This window comes from Sebastes umbrosus, chromosome 17, assembly GCF_015220745.1.
Source record: "Sebastes umbrosus isolate fSebUmb1 chromosome 17, fSebUmb1.pri, whole genome shotgun sequence".
Taxonomy (NCBI): Eukaryota; Metazoa; Chordata; class Actinopteri; order Perciformes; family Sebastidae; genus Sebastes; species Sebastes umbrosus.
This window is the reverse complement of record NC_051285.1, coordinates 26836013-26852714: the sequence shown is the minus strand read 5'-3', so window position 1 is coordinate 26852714 and position 16702 is coordinate 26836013. Positions and strand designations below refer to the sequence as shown.

Below are 16702 nucleotides of genomic sequence, written 5' to 3'. Positions count from 1 at the left end.
GAACACCTATTGTGTGCTCTCATTTAAATGTGATTCGCCAGCAGCTCATTACGAGATTATTTAAAGAAAGCCGGTAATTAACGGCTTGTTTGCGAGAAACTCTAATTAAGGAAACAAGAAAGTGGTTTGTAGCTGAATGTCCTCAGTTTAACCAACACACTCGTTTATCAAACAAACCAACAGGTGCATCATCATATATTTTTATTTATTACATGTACATGGCAGTTTTATAGGACTATAATTTATGAATTTTGTTAAAATGCTAATAGATTTCTTTGACATATTTATGTAAAATACAGATTAACGCTGCGTTATATGTCTGAATAAAACAATATATAGAGTGATATTAACATTGGTATCGTAGAAATCTGACAAAATATTACATAGAGTATTTGGCACCAATAGTAACATATGACTTTTAAAATATGTTTTAGAGTATTTGCTACTACAATTTGTTTAGTGTTTTTGAAGTATCGAGAGATTCTTTTTTTTCATTTGAGAAAAGTTAACAAGAGAAAAAGTAGAAATGTATCAAAAAGGCGTCGGTTAGAGTGAAAACGCTGCGTGCATAGATCGACTTCAGAGGTGGAAACAGTTATGAAGTAAGAAGTGTTCCTCCTGAAAGCTCAAAAATGATATTGTACTTATTAACAATACATTTTGATAACAGAATGTGATTAATTGAGAGCTCCCTTTATAGATCCATCGGCAGTTTGCTTATTTTCCTGTAAGATAAATACAACATCTTTCAAATGCACCTCTTGTCATCACTACGCCCTCATGTGCTCGAAGGCATCAGGCTTTTTATGAGAGCCCCAGGTTATTAATCTCCTCAGACGTCCTTTCGTTAACACACCATCAGGCCGTGTGTCTCGTATTTCAGCTCAGGTCGGCTCGCAGGTGTCTGGGTCGCTCGCTCAGTCCCTGTCATCCTCTGGTGGTCCCTCAGCTCATGAACTGCGTGTAGCCCTCGGCGCCCGTTACTATGACATCCATCCAGATCCTCATGGCCTCCGGGGACGGGGCCACCATGTAGTAGAGGCGGTCGTGGGTCTTCACACAGAAGGTCAAAGACGGGCTTGGGCTCTGGAGGATCGCGGGGGAGAGGGGAAGACTTTTTAGACTGAGAGCTGCACCTGTTGCATCTTTTTCCTCAGAGACATTTGTCAGAACAACAAAATATATAACAGTATATTCTAACAGTTAAAATGTGTTTGGTTTGGATAATCTGTTTCCATTGCCTGTAAAATCATGCATCGTTGCAAAATAAAAAGACAATTTAATTCAAATTAAGAACAAAAAAAAAACAACTTAATCCAGTCTGATATGGATCTTTCCATCTAAAAATATCTCCCAATTGAAAACGTTCTCATTTTTATGTAACACAGACACCCAATTTGTCAGCAGGACATTTTAATTAATGTGTCAAGTGTTTAATTGATGTTCACAAACGTCTTACAATATTTTCACAGTTAATGTAAATTGTAGAGTACAAATTCTAAAATGAGAATATCTACCATCTACCATACGAAACAAAATGACATATGTTGTTAAAATAAAGTTTATTATGGGGAAATTGAATTAAAACCTTCAGATTTTAATTCATTGATGAAATAATAATGATAAACATCCATGCAAAACATTTTAAAATTGCAGTTCTGAATCATAAGTAATGGAGGAAAAGAAGCGTGTCGGTTACCTTGGTGGCACTGCGTAGGTGATCGTAATAAACCTCTTCAATCGCCTGGAAGTAAATGAGTCCTTTCAGCTTGGTCTCATGCTTGTCTGAGAGGAGAAAAGGGGAAAAAAACAACATATTAAGATACATTACATTACGCCTGTTACTGATGCAAGACCTCTGTCAGCCCAGGCAGACAGAACAATCAGCCAGTGATGTGGGGATACACGTCTTTGGTCAAATAATAATAGACGGTCTTTTATTTCTTACACACCTGTAGAAAAGTACAGCAGATAGACGGTCACAAATTATATTTTCATTTTATAATATTCTGTTGTGGCCTTTTCAATTTAGCCATTTTATCCTCAAACAAAGAATAATCTGAAACAACAAAAATAAGCAGCACATTTCCTTCTGCTCCTAAAATATCCATTTAAATGTTTAAGAAAAAGAAATAAAAACTACACGCACAAAAAATATAATTTTTGTCAAATAGTGCACACAGAAAATGCAAACCCATTCCACATAGGTAAAGTGTTGTGTAATGACATGGATGGTGAGTCCCAGCACAAAGTCAAAGTTGTACAATTGGGTAAATTATTCAAGATAAGACAAAACATTTTTACTTTTGGGACAAATTTCCATCTCTTCCCCCCTCCTTTGACTTTAATGAAAACAGCTCAATTCACTAGTGAATTGCATTGGATGAGGATTGTTTGTTGTGACTTAATTAGATTACTTTAAAGAGGACATTTGTAATGTTTCATAATAACTATTTTTTAATCTTTACCAAAGATAAAATCCTGCCATAAAAGTAGTTTTGAAAGAAAGTAAAACAGAGAAACACAAAAAAGCAGAAAGGTGTTAACTCCCAGCAACACATACTCCATGAATAGGTATGAGCAGCACTGTGTCACAGTAAAAGTTAATTAAAAGAACGAGTCTATTTCCAGCTATGCCTGAAGTCTTTAACATCCTATTAATTTGACTTGTTTTCTTCACTCGTACTTTCTGGATTGTGTTTTTTTCAGCCTGCCGGCGAGGTTCACCACTTGTGATCTTTTGTAAATCTTAAAAAGAAATGCCTCTCTTTTGTAAATCAGATCAGTTTCCCTTCGAGCAGGTCGGACCTTCTGTCCAGTCTTTTTTGGATTGCTGTTTCTCTACTTGCAGAATATCTTTGAGCATTTTAAAGTCACTCCGTACTGAGGAGTTCGGTGGTTATGTTTAAGGGAAACCTGCGGATGAAGCTCATCAGACGCAGTCGTTGGACTCTCTAGTTTGGGGCTAAACTGTAGGCGTTTAAGTTTTCTCACGTCTAAGATCAATTTTCTTCAAATGAAATCGGTTCAAAGAGTTTCTGGATTTCACTCTTGTTGGAATAAACGGTGGTCTTTTAGTCTCTTCCATGCTCACTGAAGCGCCCGGCTAAGAAACAAACATCCAGCTACAATTAAAGGCAATCTTTTGAAATACGTCTGACACTTTCTCCTGCTTTCCCTTTTCCATAAGTCAAATCTGCTTAGTAATGAGATAAATGTTTTTGAAATGTGAGTTTCGTTTTATTAGTCACGAACAAGCCAGGAGCTAGCCTCCTCCCCAAGAAAAACACATCTAGAGAAAGTATTGCATCTTATTTCATCACCATCATCACCATCATCTTCGTCAGGAGTAAGGGGGTGAAAAGGCTAGGCAAGTGAGTGGAGAGAGAGAGGGGAGCAAAGAGAACAGGGGCGACAGTAATGAAAATATTCTGTTTTGAACTTGATTGTAAAATAACGTCTCAAAAACACGCTCATGAATTATTCAGAAAACTAACTGTTCTCGTTTTGAAATCCAGGGGACAGTCTGATAGACGGGAATTACAAACTGACTTTTAACACACAAGAACGCGGCGGAAAATTCCACTTAGTGCAGCTTTAATTAGTGTTTGGTTCCAGATGAACAAACGCCGGTCGGGACAGAGAAGTCGGGCTTTATTTAAAAAACGCAGCAAAGAGAGCGAAGTGTACATTTCTCAGAAGAGCCTCGGCACCGCTGTCGGGTGAACGGAATAAATCAGGTCCTGGCCCGCGTGGTGTACGGCAACTTTTCAACATAAAGTTCTGAGTTGATGAATTCTACATATGATGTGAGCAAAGTGGTTTGACCGCTTTGATCTTTCTGTAAACGAGGCCTGGGACTTGAATTGAACAAGCCCAGCAGAATCTGAACACAATATAGAGGATCCAAAAAAGTGATGCTATTAGTCCGTCATCCTGTGTCGTCCTGTTGGAGCAGAGGGCATTGAGTAGTCTTTAACAGAGGCTGTAACTTTTAGGCCTCACAGGCGTGGGGGAAGGAGGAGGGAGGAACGTTTTTTAGTTAAGTTGCTCTTTAAGTGGCATTTTTAATTAGAAGATTTGAAATGGACTTTGATAGACAGTCTCAACATATGACAATGTTTTTTGGAGACAGATGTGGTGTCTAACATGCGTGTCTCTTGTCTCAGTCTCTTGAGGGTAGAAAGAATAGATGACCGTCTAAACAAACTGCCACAGAGCGATACCTATTGGATTTTTAAACCTGATGCCTTTTAGTATATCCAGGTTTAATGAGGAAATAGATTACGTATTTTTTTTTATAAACAACTTTATTAATTGTACCTATTGGTGGGACTGCGTCATATCTGTGTTTTCTGTATTTGATGGTTACTTGCAATATTGTTAATTTTGCGGTGTATTGTTTATTTAGAGTACCAGGTGTAATCAGTGTGGTTTTACTATTTCCGCCCTGATGAAGGCCAATATGCCTGACTAAATATAATATAACTCTCCTCCTTGCTCTGCTCTAGTGGGCCTGTTGTTTCATCCTGAAGAGCACCTTAATGGTTCCCTGGACTTGCTGCATGTGAAACTGAGTGAGCACTTGGCTTCTTCATCTTTTTTAGTATTTGCACTATGTTGAACTTTAGCTGCTTAATTGTTCCTCACCATGTACTCCGTGTGTATTTAATGAGAGGATTAGGTTCACTTTAAAAGTTCCCCGCACCATCTCTTAACTGGGGGGAAACTGGTTTCCAGTACCCCCTATTGCTGGAATGAACTGCAACGGTCAACGTTGCAACACATGGTTAACGCTGTGAAACGGTCGCGGTAATTGTCCTGTGTTTGTTTGACCTATCTACCACAGCTACCTCACTCCATTTCCCGCTCTTAACACTACGTCAGTTGCTCTGAGCGTCTAATAATGACGTGGATGGGTTTACAGTGGAGTTGGTTGAAAGCCTGGTGCGTCTCATACAGACGCTAAAGGGGGCCTTTTGCATCTGTAACAAGACACTGAAGGCCGCTGCTCAAGCGTCGGTATTTGACGCCCTGGGAGTGAGACCAGGCTGTTGTGTGCATGATGTGCTTCATAACTCGTAACCAGCGTGCACTGGGGCCCGTCGTAACTACATTACACCGCTGTGATGAAATGTCATTGTATCCTCACCCGCGTAATAACAGAAGTTCCTCTTGATACGGTCAAAAACGAACCAGCGTTTCTTCCACGACTTGATCTTGCCGCCCATCTTCACCAGGTGGCCCTTGCACATCTTCTCTGTGAGGATGACGAAGGGGCAGGTGTCTATGCTGTGGCCGGACGACTCCACGTGGGCTCGCAGGTCAAACTCCTCCTTACGGTTGGGCAGGTAGCGCGTCATCGGACGGGCCTGTGGAGAAAACACTCATGTTTCTTTAATGCTGCTAACCAAGCGGTGTGAGAAGATGAAGATATAAGAGTAGGGATGCACCGTAAAAATCTGTGCCTATACCGATGTTTAAAATAACATTTGGGCCGATATCCAATGATTTTGTTGTTTATTATTATTTATTCCCCTTTTGTTCCAGGGAAACAAAAACATCTTCATTATGAAAAATAACTGAGCTGTTTTAAAGTCATTCAGCATTTCATTACACTGTCTTTGAATGAGCACAAATTCAAAAACAACCTTTAATATAACCTTTTTCACATGAAAAATATTCTTTAATAACAAACATTTAGCCGGCGCAAAATTGATGCGAAACAACAGATAAACATCAGCCACTTGACTGGCAGTCAACAAGACACACATTAAGTTGATGTATTGAACTTTTTGTCAAACATTTGTGTTTTAAAATCCTGATACGGAGCAACATTAGTATTAATTTGGAGTCGTGGTTTTCGTCCACCTGATGAATGTGGTCCAACATTCACACAACTTTTTTGCTCTTTCCTGGGGGGAAAAATGTGTCTCTTTAGCTGCTAAATGCTCCACTGTGTTCACCAGCTTGTTGCTACCTGTCTCTGTCTGCTGTCTGGTGCTGAGCAGGTAATGTACAGAAGGTTTTTAGAGCTTTAAATGAGAAAACAGCTGAGACTGAACCAAAACAATGAGCTAAAAGAAACTAAAACGCTCTTGAGCTGAGGGGAACTGCATAGTCGGGTGATAATACCTTGTGGGTTCATCACTACCAGTGACTACTTTCACATTACACATTTGATGTATAATATAAAAATATTGATTCTAGCAGCTTTAAATTGGACTCGAGCTGCACTGGGTGCATTTATACTTGATGATTTGAGGGTATTTGTTTACTTATTGGTAATTAAATACACTCTGTCAAGATTAAAGCTTTAATTATGTCTATATTATATTTTTGTGAACCCCCCTCCCCATCCATTTTTCTCTCTGTTCTTCCTCTCCACCCTCCCATCCCTGACAATCTTTGATCTTCCCATATTCCCAGCCTCTCTTTATTGTCTCGCCTCTCATCCTCTCATCCTCTCCCCCAAGTCTCCCGTCCCCTCCTCCCTCCCCTCCCTCCTCTCCTCTCCTCTCTCTTCTTCCCGCCGCCCGTCTCCTCCCGCTGCTCCACTGACCTGGGAGAAGTGTTTCTCTCTCATCTTCACCTCCTCCTCCACCAGCCTCAGCCTGTGGGCCGTCTCGTCCTGAAGCCTCCTCTCGGCCTCCTCTCGCCTCCTCCGCTCCTCCTCCAGCATCTGCCGCCGAGCCTGCACCTCCCTCTCCTGGGAGCGTCGGGAAGAGGAGAGAAGAGGAACAGATGGAGAGAAGAGAAGGGAAAATAACAAGGGGCAAAAGGGAGACGGGGAGAATATGTAAATGGTAGGCAAATATTGCGATACAAAGTGAACGACTGTCAGAGGAGGCACATGAGAATTCAAGTCCCAATCCAGGGTTTTGTAAAATATATCCCTTAAGTCTGCATATAGAAGGGGAAGCTTTGCTGATGTAAAATGATCCTTTGCAGCTTTCAGATACTTACATACAGGTCGACTTTGATTCAATATGTAGAAATAATACAAAGGTAAACAAACGACTTCACCACACCTCGAGCTGAGTGATCACTTTCATACACCGCGTTCGAGACTCCTGCCATAATTCAAAGTTATTGAATCAACTTTCAGGCAGAGTGGTGTGTTTGGTGATGACATGATCATATCATATTATTGTTTTACAAAATCCGTAGTCCAAATTAATGATTTCATTCAAATTGTGAGTTGCATTGAACACCAATTTTATTATTTCACATGGGATGTGCATACATTTGCCATACCATGATGTGTGTAAGGGATAATGTAAAGCGAGCGGGTCATTGTTGTAAAATAAACCCCGACAGGGCGACGCCCGACTCGCCCTGAAGGGGTTTATTTCACAACAATGACCCGCTAGCTGTACATTATCCCGCTTATTACACGGCTACTTACTTAAGAAATCAATAATTTGACACAAAAGCAGTCTGCCAGAGTCCGACATCAGAATTGCGCCCATAGTAACGATCTGTTATACATAGCAACGGTCCCTTATAGAGAAATAACAGACCGTAGAACGCCGTGATTGACCAATCAGAATTGAGTATTCAACAAAGCCGTGTAACAAATTGATGTGTTGAATGATTTTATCCATAAGGCCCAGCCCTAACTCCAGCAACAAAATGTGTAGCCATATAAAATAATCCAATCTAATCTAATCATGTTTTTAATATTTGCGAGGCGATAACTTCAGGTTTAGCAGTTGAAACTAGGGCTGCAAACTACTATTATTATTATTATGTTATTATTATTATCATTTTTGATTAATCAGTAAATCATTTTGTTTATAAAATGTTAGAAAATAGTGAAAAATGCGGGTTATAATATCCCACAGCCACTGAAGTGCTTGTTTTAGTCAACCAATAGTCTTAAACCCAAAGATATTCAGTTTACTATCATATATGACACTGACAAGCAGCAAATCTTCTCATTTGAAATACTAATAATTTAAAGATTGTTTTTTGTGGCTTTTGGCCTTTATTTGATAGTGACAGTGATGAAAGGGGATGACATGCAGCAAATGGTCAAAGGTCAGATTCGAACCCCGGACCGGCATTTCGAAAAAACTTAAGAAATAACTAAAACTATTAATCGATTATCAAAATAGTTGCTGATGAATTTTCTGTTGATGGAATAATTGATTAATTGACTAATCGTGTTGAAACCTGAGATGAACTTGGAGGAGATGAGGTGTAGGAAGTGATGAGATAACTGATGTTCACAACAGAACTGGAGCCGTGCACTCACTCGGTTCTCCATCAGCCTTGCTTTCTCCTGCTGCGCCTCCTTCAGCATCTTCTCCATCTCTTCTATCCTCTGGGTCTCTAACCCGCAGGCACTACAACACACAGAGGGAAGGAGCGTGTGATGACACGGCTACGACAGGGCTCGGGATGAGAAAAGTAAACAGACATGCCTGGAAACCAAACACTAACAGTAGTAGCAGGAGACGGAGGAGACAAAGGTTTCTCCATGAGCAGCAGTAAACTGAGTCTTTGAACCCAGAACTTCATGAAACACTGAAAACTTGGATGAGGTTGGCATGGCAACAGCCAGTGTACTAGTAGTCGTGGGAGCAGACATGTAACAAAACATGTTGTCACGGGAACAAAGCGCAGTGACCCTTCTCTTGGGAGACGGGGCAGACTTGAGTGTTCCCATGGAAACAGAGCCAATTGCTCATTTCCCAGTCTCTCACCTTTCTGGGGTACAGGCGGAGTTGCCAGTGGAGACGCTGGTCTCCATGCTGTCAGAGCTCTCCAGGCTCAGGGTGTCGTACGCCTGGTTGCCACTCGGTGGCGACTGGTGATGCAGGATGGAGTGATGGACTGTAGGAGACAGATCTGTGGGAGCGGAGAGGGTGCAGAGACAGCTGTCACAGACTTACAGTGCCCTCTACTGACTGGGCCAAGTCATTGCTACTAGTTGATTATAATCAGATCCAGACACACAGATAATCTGCTGTTCCCAGACTTTTCTTATGAGGGCTGACAGGTGAAACCCTTCAGTGTGCTAAATAGATGAGATGGGACTGACCTTTGCTCTGCAGAGCAAACTGCCTCCTGGACTCCATGTCTAATGGGTTGGACATCTCTCTCAGCATTAACTGTAACCCCTGAAAAACACATACTAGGTATCACACATTTAACTACTTACAAGATTTGTTTTACAATTTGCATGCGTTAAACTGATGTGCTCACCTTAGTGGATGCACTTTTCTCATGAGAGACGCCGCTGGAGTGTGGCAGTGTGCTTGACCCTGCCTGTCCAACCTCACCATCTGATTTGGACTTCAATAGCTGAGAGGAGAAAGACACATCTGTTCATTATTTTTGCCTCCCCACAAAAGAAATCTACTTTATTTTCTTAATCTGGAGAATTCTTTTTTGGATTTGATTTTAGTCTCATATCTACATAGGGAGCAGGTCCTCTTCACGGAGTCCTCCATGTTGCTCCTCCATGTTTCTACAGGAGCCCAGAACGGACAAACCAAACTCTGGCTCCAGAGAGAGCCTTTTTGTTTTTACGTTAACTGAAGGCCACCGTAGTTCTCTGACACGCTGGTGAAACTGCGGTAATGTGAGCCGCAAAGTGTAAAACCGTGGTTACCGCCAGCCGCCGTCTGACTCCCGCTGCTCCTAAAGTTATTATGGTGAGGATGGCCTCTGAGTGAGGCGAACAGCGATACCTTGATTTTGCACTCGGCGGCTCACTTTACCGCAGTCTTGGAAAGAGAGGAGTGAGCAGAGGGGTGCTCGGTTGGTTGCAATCTGCAACCCGACCATCAGATGCTACCAAATCCTACACACTACCTTTAAGAACAATTTTGAGGTACTTTTATTTTACTTGAGTATTTCAATTTTCTGCTACTTTGTACTTCTATGCCACTACATTTATTACTGGTCTGTTTCCTCACCTTCAATGGAGCCCAACATTGACAGACATTATTTGTCCATGTGGAGCTTTATGGTTTATGTTATTTAGACTTCCTTTTCCAGCTCACAGTGTCCTTTTTTAAAGGAAGTTGTAACATGCTTTACTTTATGCCTGCATGATGAAGCACATAATTGAAGATCAGACTAATATCAGCATCTTCAAATCATAGCAAAGTTCCTGAAACTAAGGGACAACTACCCCGTCTTGTTTCGTCCACTAGAGGGCCTCCTAGTCTTACAAATATGGATAGTTGAGTGGTTCATGTGGCGATCACCTAGATTCAGGGGTTCATGACTGTTTTTTCACATCTGGCCTGCTGTTAGTGCCCTTTAGCAAGACACAGCGAGAAAGGAGTGGAGAGTTTACCTGACTGTGTCTGCGTGTGGAAAAAGACTTTGCAGGCAGCGGTGGAGGACATGACTGATGCTCTCCAGCAGCCATGATGTCCTGGTACCAGCGCTCGAGGTTAATTGGAGGCATTGCATTCCTGCTCAGCTCAGGCTGGCTCTGAGGTGATGAGAAGCATCCAGCCAGAGAGAGGAGAGAGAGAGGAGCAGTACAGCACCAAGCATCAGCATCAAGCAGGAAGGAAAGATAAACATGAAACAAACCTCGCAGCAATAGAAATTGTTCAGTGAAGAAGAAGGATAGAAGGATAGAATAACAAACCTGTGCAGAGAGGAAGGAGGAAGGACCACATGCAGTTGAGTGGTACGAGAAGGTGGATTCAGAGGAGGCAAGTTGGAATGATGGAGTAGAGGAAGAAGAGGAGGGATCGACTCTCGGTATCCCAAAGATCTGGCTTAACTGGCTGACTGTGATGTACTCCTTCACACAGACACCAAGTCAATGCAGACACATTTACAGAACAGGGAGAGAGTGGGAAAAAAAGACAGATATTTTTGAGATGTTGTCAGTGTGTGTAGGAGGGTTCAGTATGACAAACATATCAGAGAGTATGGCAGAAAGCTGGCGGAGTGTCTACCTCACACGGCAGAGCCGGTGCTACAGCGCGGGAGACGCAGTGGAGAGCAGCAGGAGAAGAAGAGTGAGGTTGCATAGAAGCGTTTCCATACATCTTATAGACATCAGAGAGCCTGAGGTACTCCTGCAGCAACAGCCAAAACACAGGGATGAGAAGGATGCAGACGGCAACAGTCAACACTTGGAAAAGTCATGCAAAGATGCACAAAGCAAACAAATGGGCATCACAACTCAGTCTCTATGTTTGGAATGAATATGGATGACAGTCACAAGGTCATCTTCCAAGTTGTTTTTTTTGCATATCTATTGTTTAAATTCTAGATAGTGTAATCCTACACATTAGAGAATATACAAACCTCAAACAAACATAATATATAAAGGCAGAATCTACCGACATACACACTGCAAGCTTGCTGTTGTTTGTCAGTATTTGCTAACACACATGTTTTTTTTATCATAGAAACAGCAGCACAGGCATTTATTAGCCATTTGTTAGGTTTTGTTACAGAGAGGATTTTGTGGAGATTTACCTCTTGCATCCTAACAGGACAGAGTTCAGGGGAGGGGATGTGAGAGGAGGAGGAGGAGGAGAAGGAGGCAGAGGAGGGACAGGGGCTATGAGGAGGACCGTCCACATAAACAAGGTCAGGTTCGCTGATGTGAAGAAATTCCTGTTTAAAAAGTTCATCTAAGTTAAAGAAAAATCCACTTTTCTTTTGCTGTACTTCTCCTCCAGCTGGACGGTTGTGAGATCATGTCTCAGTGTTCCTGCTCACCTCTTTCATGCTGCCGTTGGGCTTTGGGAAGCTTCTCCCTCCTGTCAAGGTGTGGTACCTCTTCTCCAGGGCACACAACCTGTCTTGCTCCTAAAAGGCAGCATGGACATAGAGGCCCTTTCACAGTTTGCCATTCATCACTATTATGAATTGATTACATGCTTTACTGTAGGATAGGTGAAAGGCCGACCTTGTGCAGCAGCTGCAGAGTCACCGTCCTGTCTTTAACCATCCTCTCACAGTCTTGAGCCGCCTGTAACCCCAGCTGCTTCACCTGAGCTTCCATGGCGGCCATCTTCTCCTGCAAATCAACCTGGATGTCACGCTGACATATAATCTCATGTTTGTATATCTCATGTTTTCTGCTGTGTATCCCCCACCTTCCTCTTGGCCACGCTGCAGTGATACTCGGCTCGCTCCTGGAGAAGCTGCGAGCTCTGAGTCTCCTTCTTCTCCTCCAGACTGCTCTCCTCCTCCAGCTGGCAGAACTCCAGCTCCTCAAACTGCTTGGTCCCGGACTCCAGAGCTTCACCTTTCTGTCCACATACGGATATACATGCAGGTTATTCACACTGTTTGAAATCAATCAAACAAAGCTATCAAAAGATAAGGCAGGCGATATTTTAGATGTTTCTTATCGTTAACAAAACCCCATGAAAAGACCAAACTAAACTTTTTGGACTCCGTTCTAACTAGCATGTTTGAGGGTCAAACTAGCCTTTGTGCAAATGTGTTACTTGGTGACATCACCATGTTACGGAAGTAAAGACAGGAATTCAAGCGAGGCGTTTCAGGCAGTTCATGAAGGAGCAGTGTTTCTGTGGGGGAGAGTAACTCCCTTTGGCGTGGACTTTGGGCTTTGTAACTTTGCAGACTTTTTACGTGCACAAAAAAACGTAATATATATCCATTAATATATCTATTTCCCTTCCTTATAACGAACACACGCACTGCTGCTGTAAATACTTACTAGCACGTATTCATCCGCAGTTGAAAATAGTCCCCGACAAAAACATTGTTTACTCCTGCTTGACTAACGTTTGCTAAAAACTACAGATGTTTTAGAAAATCCCTTTTAAAAAAAATTAAACTATACATTTTTGACCCGATATTGGAGATGTATGTATATCTGCAGCAGCAAGTGATGGTTTCCTCTGAATGCCACAGACAGACTGTAGAGATATTGATATTGATATTGATATTGAGAGATGGACTAACTCATACTTGTTTTTGGTGTTTTCACAGGATTTGATTAGAATAAGAAAAACATACTAAAACACCAGCCTTATCCTGTCATGTTCATGTTCATAGCCAAAATTGTATCCCGTCAAATCTGGCATTAATCTGCCTGTAAACATTACTATAAGTGTGCGCGTGTGACTTGAATCATTCTTGGTAAAAGGGCATGCAAACCTTCAGGGCAAAGCTGTTAATGACATTATTAATTATTAATACTAATTGCGTTTGACATTTCAAGCATCCAGAATGAGGGAACAGCAGAGATTAAGCAACCGTCTATTGCTGCTGGAGTAGCAAAAGCATCGCTTACTGTATAGTTACACTCTATACATTTGTTTACATGATGTAGGGCAACAGCAGAAAAAGAGGAAATGCACAGTCTGCAGATTTATGAGTGCTTCACAACAGAGTCAGTGTTATGTCTGCGGCCGTTTCTGTGCAGATCATACAGAACCGTAGTATTGATCTGGTATATTATAACTCACTGTTGCTAGCCAGTGGGCTGCGTGAGAACACTGACCCTGCTGAGCTGCTCCTGTAACTGTTCCCTTAGAGACAAGGGGCACTTATCAAACTGCCTCTTCAGCTCATTGTACTCATTCCTCTGCTTTTCCAGGGCCTTCCGCTCAGCCGACACATTAGCCCTCCCCTAAAAACACATAGAAACACACACATACGCACGATTGGGTCCGCATTCACACACACACACACACACACACACACACACCACCCCAGGGAGAAACAAAAAAAAATCATAGATAACTCAAATCCATGCAGCCAAGCTAACAGGCCAAGGCAGTTAAAGTATTAGAGGATTGAAGCAGAGGTTAGGTTGGCAGGTGTGTTAGGGGTCGCATTTGTTAACATGGGAGAAAAATAAAAAGGTATATGCACATTTGAATCATTTTAGTTTTGGTCACATCCAGCTAAAAGCCTCAAACATGTAAGGAAGAGTTGTTGTTTTTGTCTTTTTAAACTGTTGGACACTTCAGAGAGAAGACACTTTGTGTTTTAGGACAGACGGCTAATAGATGAAGCAGTGCATGTCAGTTGAGATCTGAGAAAAAAGATATTTAGACTGCACATTTGGGAAGAAGTGAGATTCTATACAGTCAAACACAGATGTTCAAGAACATTCACGTGCAAACTCAGCCCGTTCTCATTCCCAGGGCGTCAAATACCGGCACTTTGTCACGGCCGTCGGCGTTCGATACTGACACACAAGGCAACCTCGAGCGTCGGTATGAGACACACCGAGCTTAACTACAATGTAAACCCATCCGGGTCAATTTTAAACGCTCAGGGAAAGTGCGCTGTGACGTAGCTTTGGTGGATGGGTCCAACAAACACAGGGCTTTCATCCAAGAGACCGCTGTTCGTGTCCCGTGCGTCACGTTACAGTCAGTTGTTCATTCATGTCCCAACGTTCAGTTTCATTTTCACTGTACAAACGTATCAGTTTTAAGCCCAACCTAAACCTAACTGTAGTTGTTTTATTGCCTGAACCTAAGCATGTTACTTAACAACATTGAGCACGTGGTACTGCGACCGAAAAGTGACTGACAAAGCATCAGTATATGACGAGTTGGGATGAGAACGCCGTGGCAAACTGTACATATAAGACCAGTGGCTTTGAGCAAACAGTATTTACTGTATCCAACTGTTTGTGCCCTGGGGTTCCCCACCTTTTCCTTCTCTTTCTGGGTGGCCTTGTCCAGCTGGCTGAGTTTGAGCTGCAGCTGAGAGATGATTTCATTTTCAGCCTCCACCTGCTCCTGCTCGGCTCGCCTCTCTGCCTGCAGCAGGGCCTGCTCCATCTCCACCTATCGAGACAAATATGGAGTCAGAGTCTGCAAACCGCCGAGTGACTTGGAGCTTAATAAATACTTCAAGATGAAATAGCTTCCCCTCACTAGAAGGGTTGATCTGAGAGCGTACAAGCTAAAATGTATGTGTGTTGTTGACCTCCTGTTTGGTCTCTTGTAGCTGCAGCTCCAGTTCACTGACTCTGTGCTTCAAGTCATCAACCCTGGCCAAGATCCTGCTCCTCTCCTCCTCCATGTAGACCTGCTCCTGCCCGGCTAACAGCTCTTCACACTGAGGGCACATTTATATATATATTTAAAAAAAACATTATAAGATTCCCAATCAGATGGAAACACAAATCCTGAATGTGTTTATTACCTCTTGATGTGTGCTCTCTGTGCTGCTCGACTCCTCTCTCTGGGTTTCCTCATCGTTCTCTCTCGCCCTCTGGGGTCTGTCTCCTCCCTGTAGGGACATCCCCCCCGCTGTGTCCGAGCAGGTCCCTCTGGCGCCCCCCAGCAGCCCGCTCCTCACCACCTCGGCCAGCTCTGCAGCGCTGTCCTCGTGGTTATAGTCTGCACACAGACTGAGGATGGTCTCCAGCCTCTGCCTCTCCTGCAGAAGAGATGTGAGATGTAAGCATGCCTGTCCTACGTTATAGATCGTATTGCAGATTAGCCCCAAGTGTCCTTGTGTGACATTGTCCCATTTAGGCAGCTGTCCCTCGGTCACTGGCATGGGACAACTGTAACCTGATAGCAGGAGGGCCGGAGCTGATGTAGTTTGTCTCTCAGGAGGGGGTTCATAGTAAAAGCTGTCAGAGCCGGAGTTGTTTATGAGAACAGAAACTGACAAGAAGAATAAATGTGAGACACTGGTGAGTTGTGGTTACTCAGATTCCTCTACATCAGTTTTCATTTTAACTTTCTGATCAGAGATGCTTTAGATGTTGGTCTTTCTTTTTTAGATTCTTCTTCCTTGTGTTTTAAATTTAAGTTGTACGCTACATGGGTCTAGCTTGTGGTCAGTCTGCTGTCTCCCATCACACCAGACAATGGGATGCTTCCTTTGATCCAACAATATAACAGCACATAATGTGAAACGATAATTAGGAATCTGGCAAGACAGGAAACAGTTGTGCCTGATGTGTACAGTAGTATTGTTGTGTCCACAACCACTAGCCAGCTTTTGTCTGGTATTATAATTATTCAGGCTGTTAAAATAACCACATCAAGTCTGTCATAAGGTTTAACTTTAACTGCAAGATTTAGTTGTTTATGCTGTTTGCTGATGTTCATTCCTTTACTTCAGACTTCAGAGTTGTGAACTGGCAGGTCTACAAGTAAAATATGGATGCAACGATGCTGAGAGATAGATGAGAAGATCCATATCCTCATATTAGTCTGTTAAATTTAAGGCTACAGCCAGCAGCTTGTTTGCTTAACGACTGGAAACAGGAGGAAACAATTAGTCTGGTTATCTTATGGTATGTTATATCAAGCCGATTCTGTAGCAGAGACAGTCGACCATCTCCTCTAACTCCTGTGAAAAAGTGTATTTCCCAAAATGCTTTAACTTGAAAATGCAGGTCATCTGGAGGAGCAAAATAGTGCCACACTGAAATATCTCCTTATTATTACTGGAAATGTTGCTGTATACTGCAATTGAAATATTTTTTTAGTCACGCATCACCATAGAAATCATCTCAATTAGCCAGATCCCCCTCAAAAATATAATATCACGTTGTCGCAAACCAACAGTTTGGCCTCCTCCCAGTGGAATTGATGCTAAAATTAACTTTTCTATCCCATCCCTTCCTCTCTAGCTTTGCCCTTTAGAGCAGCGATATCCAGGTTGGGTTCAGGAAAGTGAGATAAAAAAAAAAAATCCTGCATAGCTGAGCCAACTGTGCTAAGAGAGCAGTGTGCCTGATGTAGGGCATTCATTT

The 16702-nt window shown here is 42.4% G+C and overlaps 1 protein-coding gene across 13 annotated transcripts in view; it reads right to left on the bottom strand.

The window, feature by feature from the left end:
* Window positions 1-184: 184 nt before the first annotated feature.
* phldb1a (pleckstrin homology-like domain, family B, member 1a) overlaps window positions 185-16702 on the bottom strand; it is a 31004-nt gene continuing 14486 nt past the window's right edge. For 4 of the 13 annotated variants that reach the window (XM_037747886.1, XM_037747887.1, XM_037747882.1 and 1 more), the window contains 19 exons: window positions 15133-15369; window positions 14914-15045; window positions 14634-14771; window positions 13469-13597; window positions 12090-12245; window positions 11900-12010; window positions 11710-11799; window positions 11464-11604; window positions 10935-11057; window positions 10619-10777; window positions 10316-10456; window positions 9214-9312; window positions 9050-9128; window positions 8712-8856; window positions 8261-8351; window positions 6563-6709; window positions 5153-5372; window positions 1700-1785; window positions 185-1086 (listed from right to left, as the gene is read on the bottom strand). In XM_037747886.1, coding sequence (XP_037603814.1) covers window positions 946-1086; window positions 1700-1785; window positions 5153-5372; window positions 6563-6709; window positions 8261-8351; window positions 8712-8856; window positions 9050-9128; window positions 9214-9312; window positions 10316-10456; window positions 10619-10777; window positions 10935-11057; window positions 11464-11604; window positions 11710-11799; window positions 11900-12010; window positions 12090-12245; window positions 13469-13597; window positions 14634-14771; window positions 14914-15045; window positions 15133-15369 — 2565 coding nt within the window. In that variant the 3' untranslated portion in view covers window positions 185-945. The remainder of the gene's footprint in view (window positions 1087-1699; window positions 1786-5152; window positions 5373-6562; window positions 6710-8260; window positions 8352-8711; window positions 8857-9049; window positions 9129-9213; window positions 9313-10315; window positions 10457-10618; window positions 10778-10934; window positions 11058-11463; window positions 11605-11709; window positions 11800-11899; window positions 12011-12089; window positions 12246-13468; window positions 13598-14633; window positions 14772-14913; window positions 15046-15132; window positions 15370-16702) is intronic. The other 9 variants (XM_037747883.1, XM_037747884.1, XM_037747888.1 and 6 more) reach the window with 8 other exon arrangements.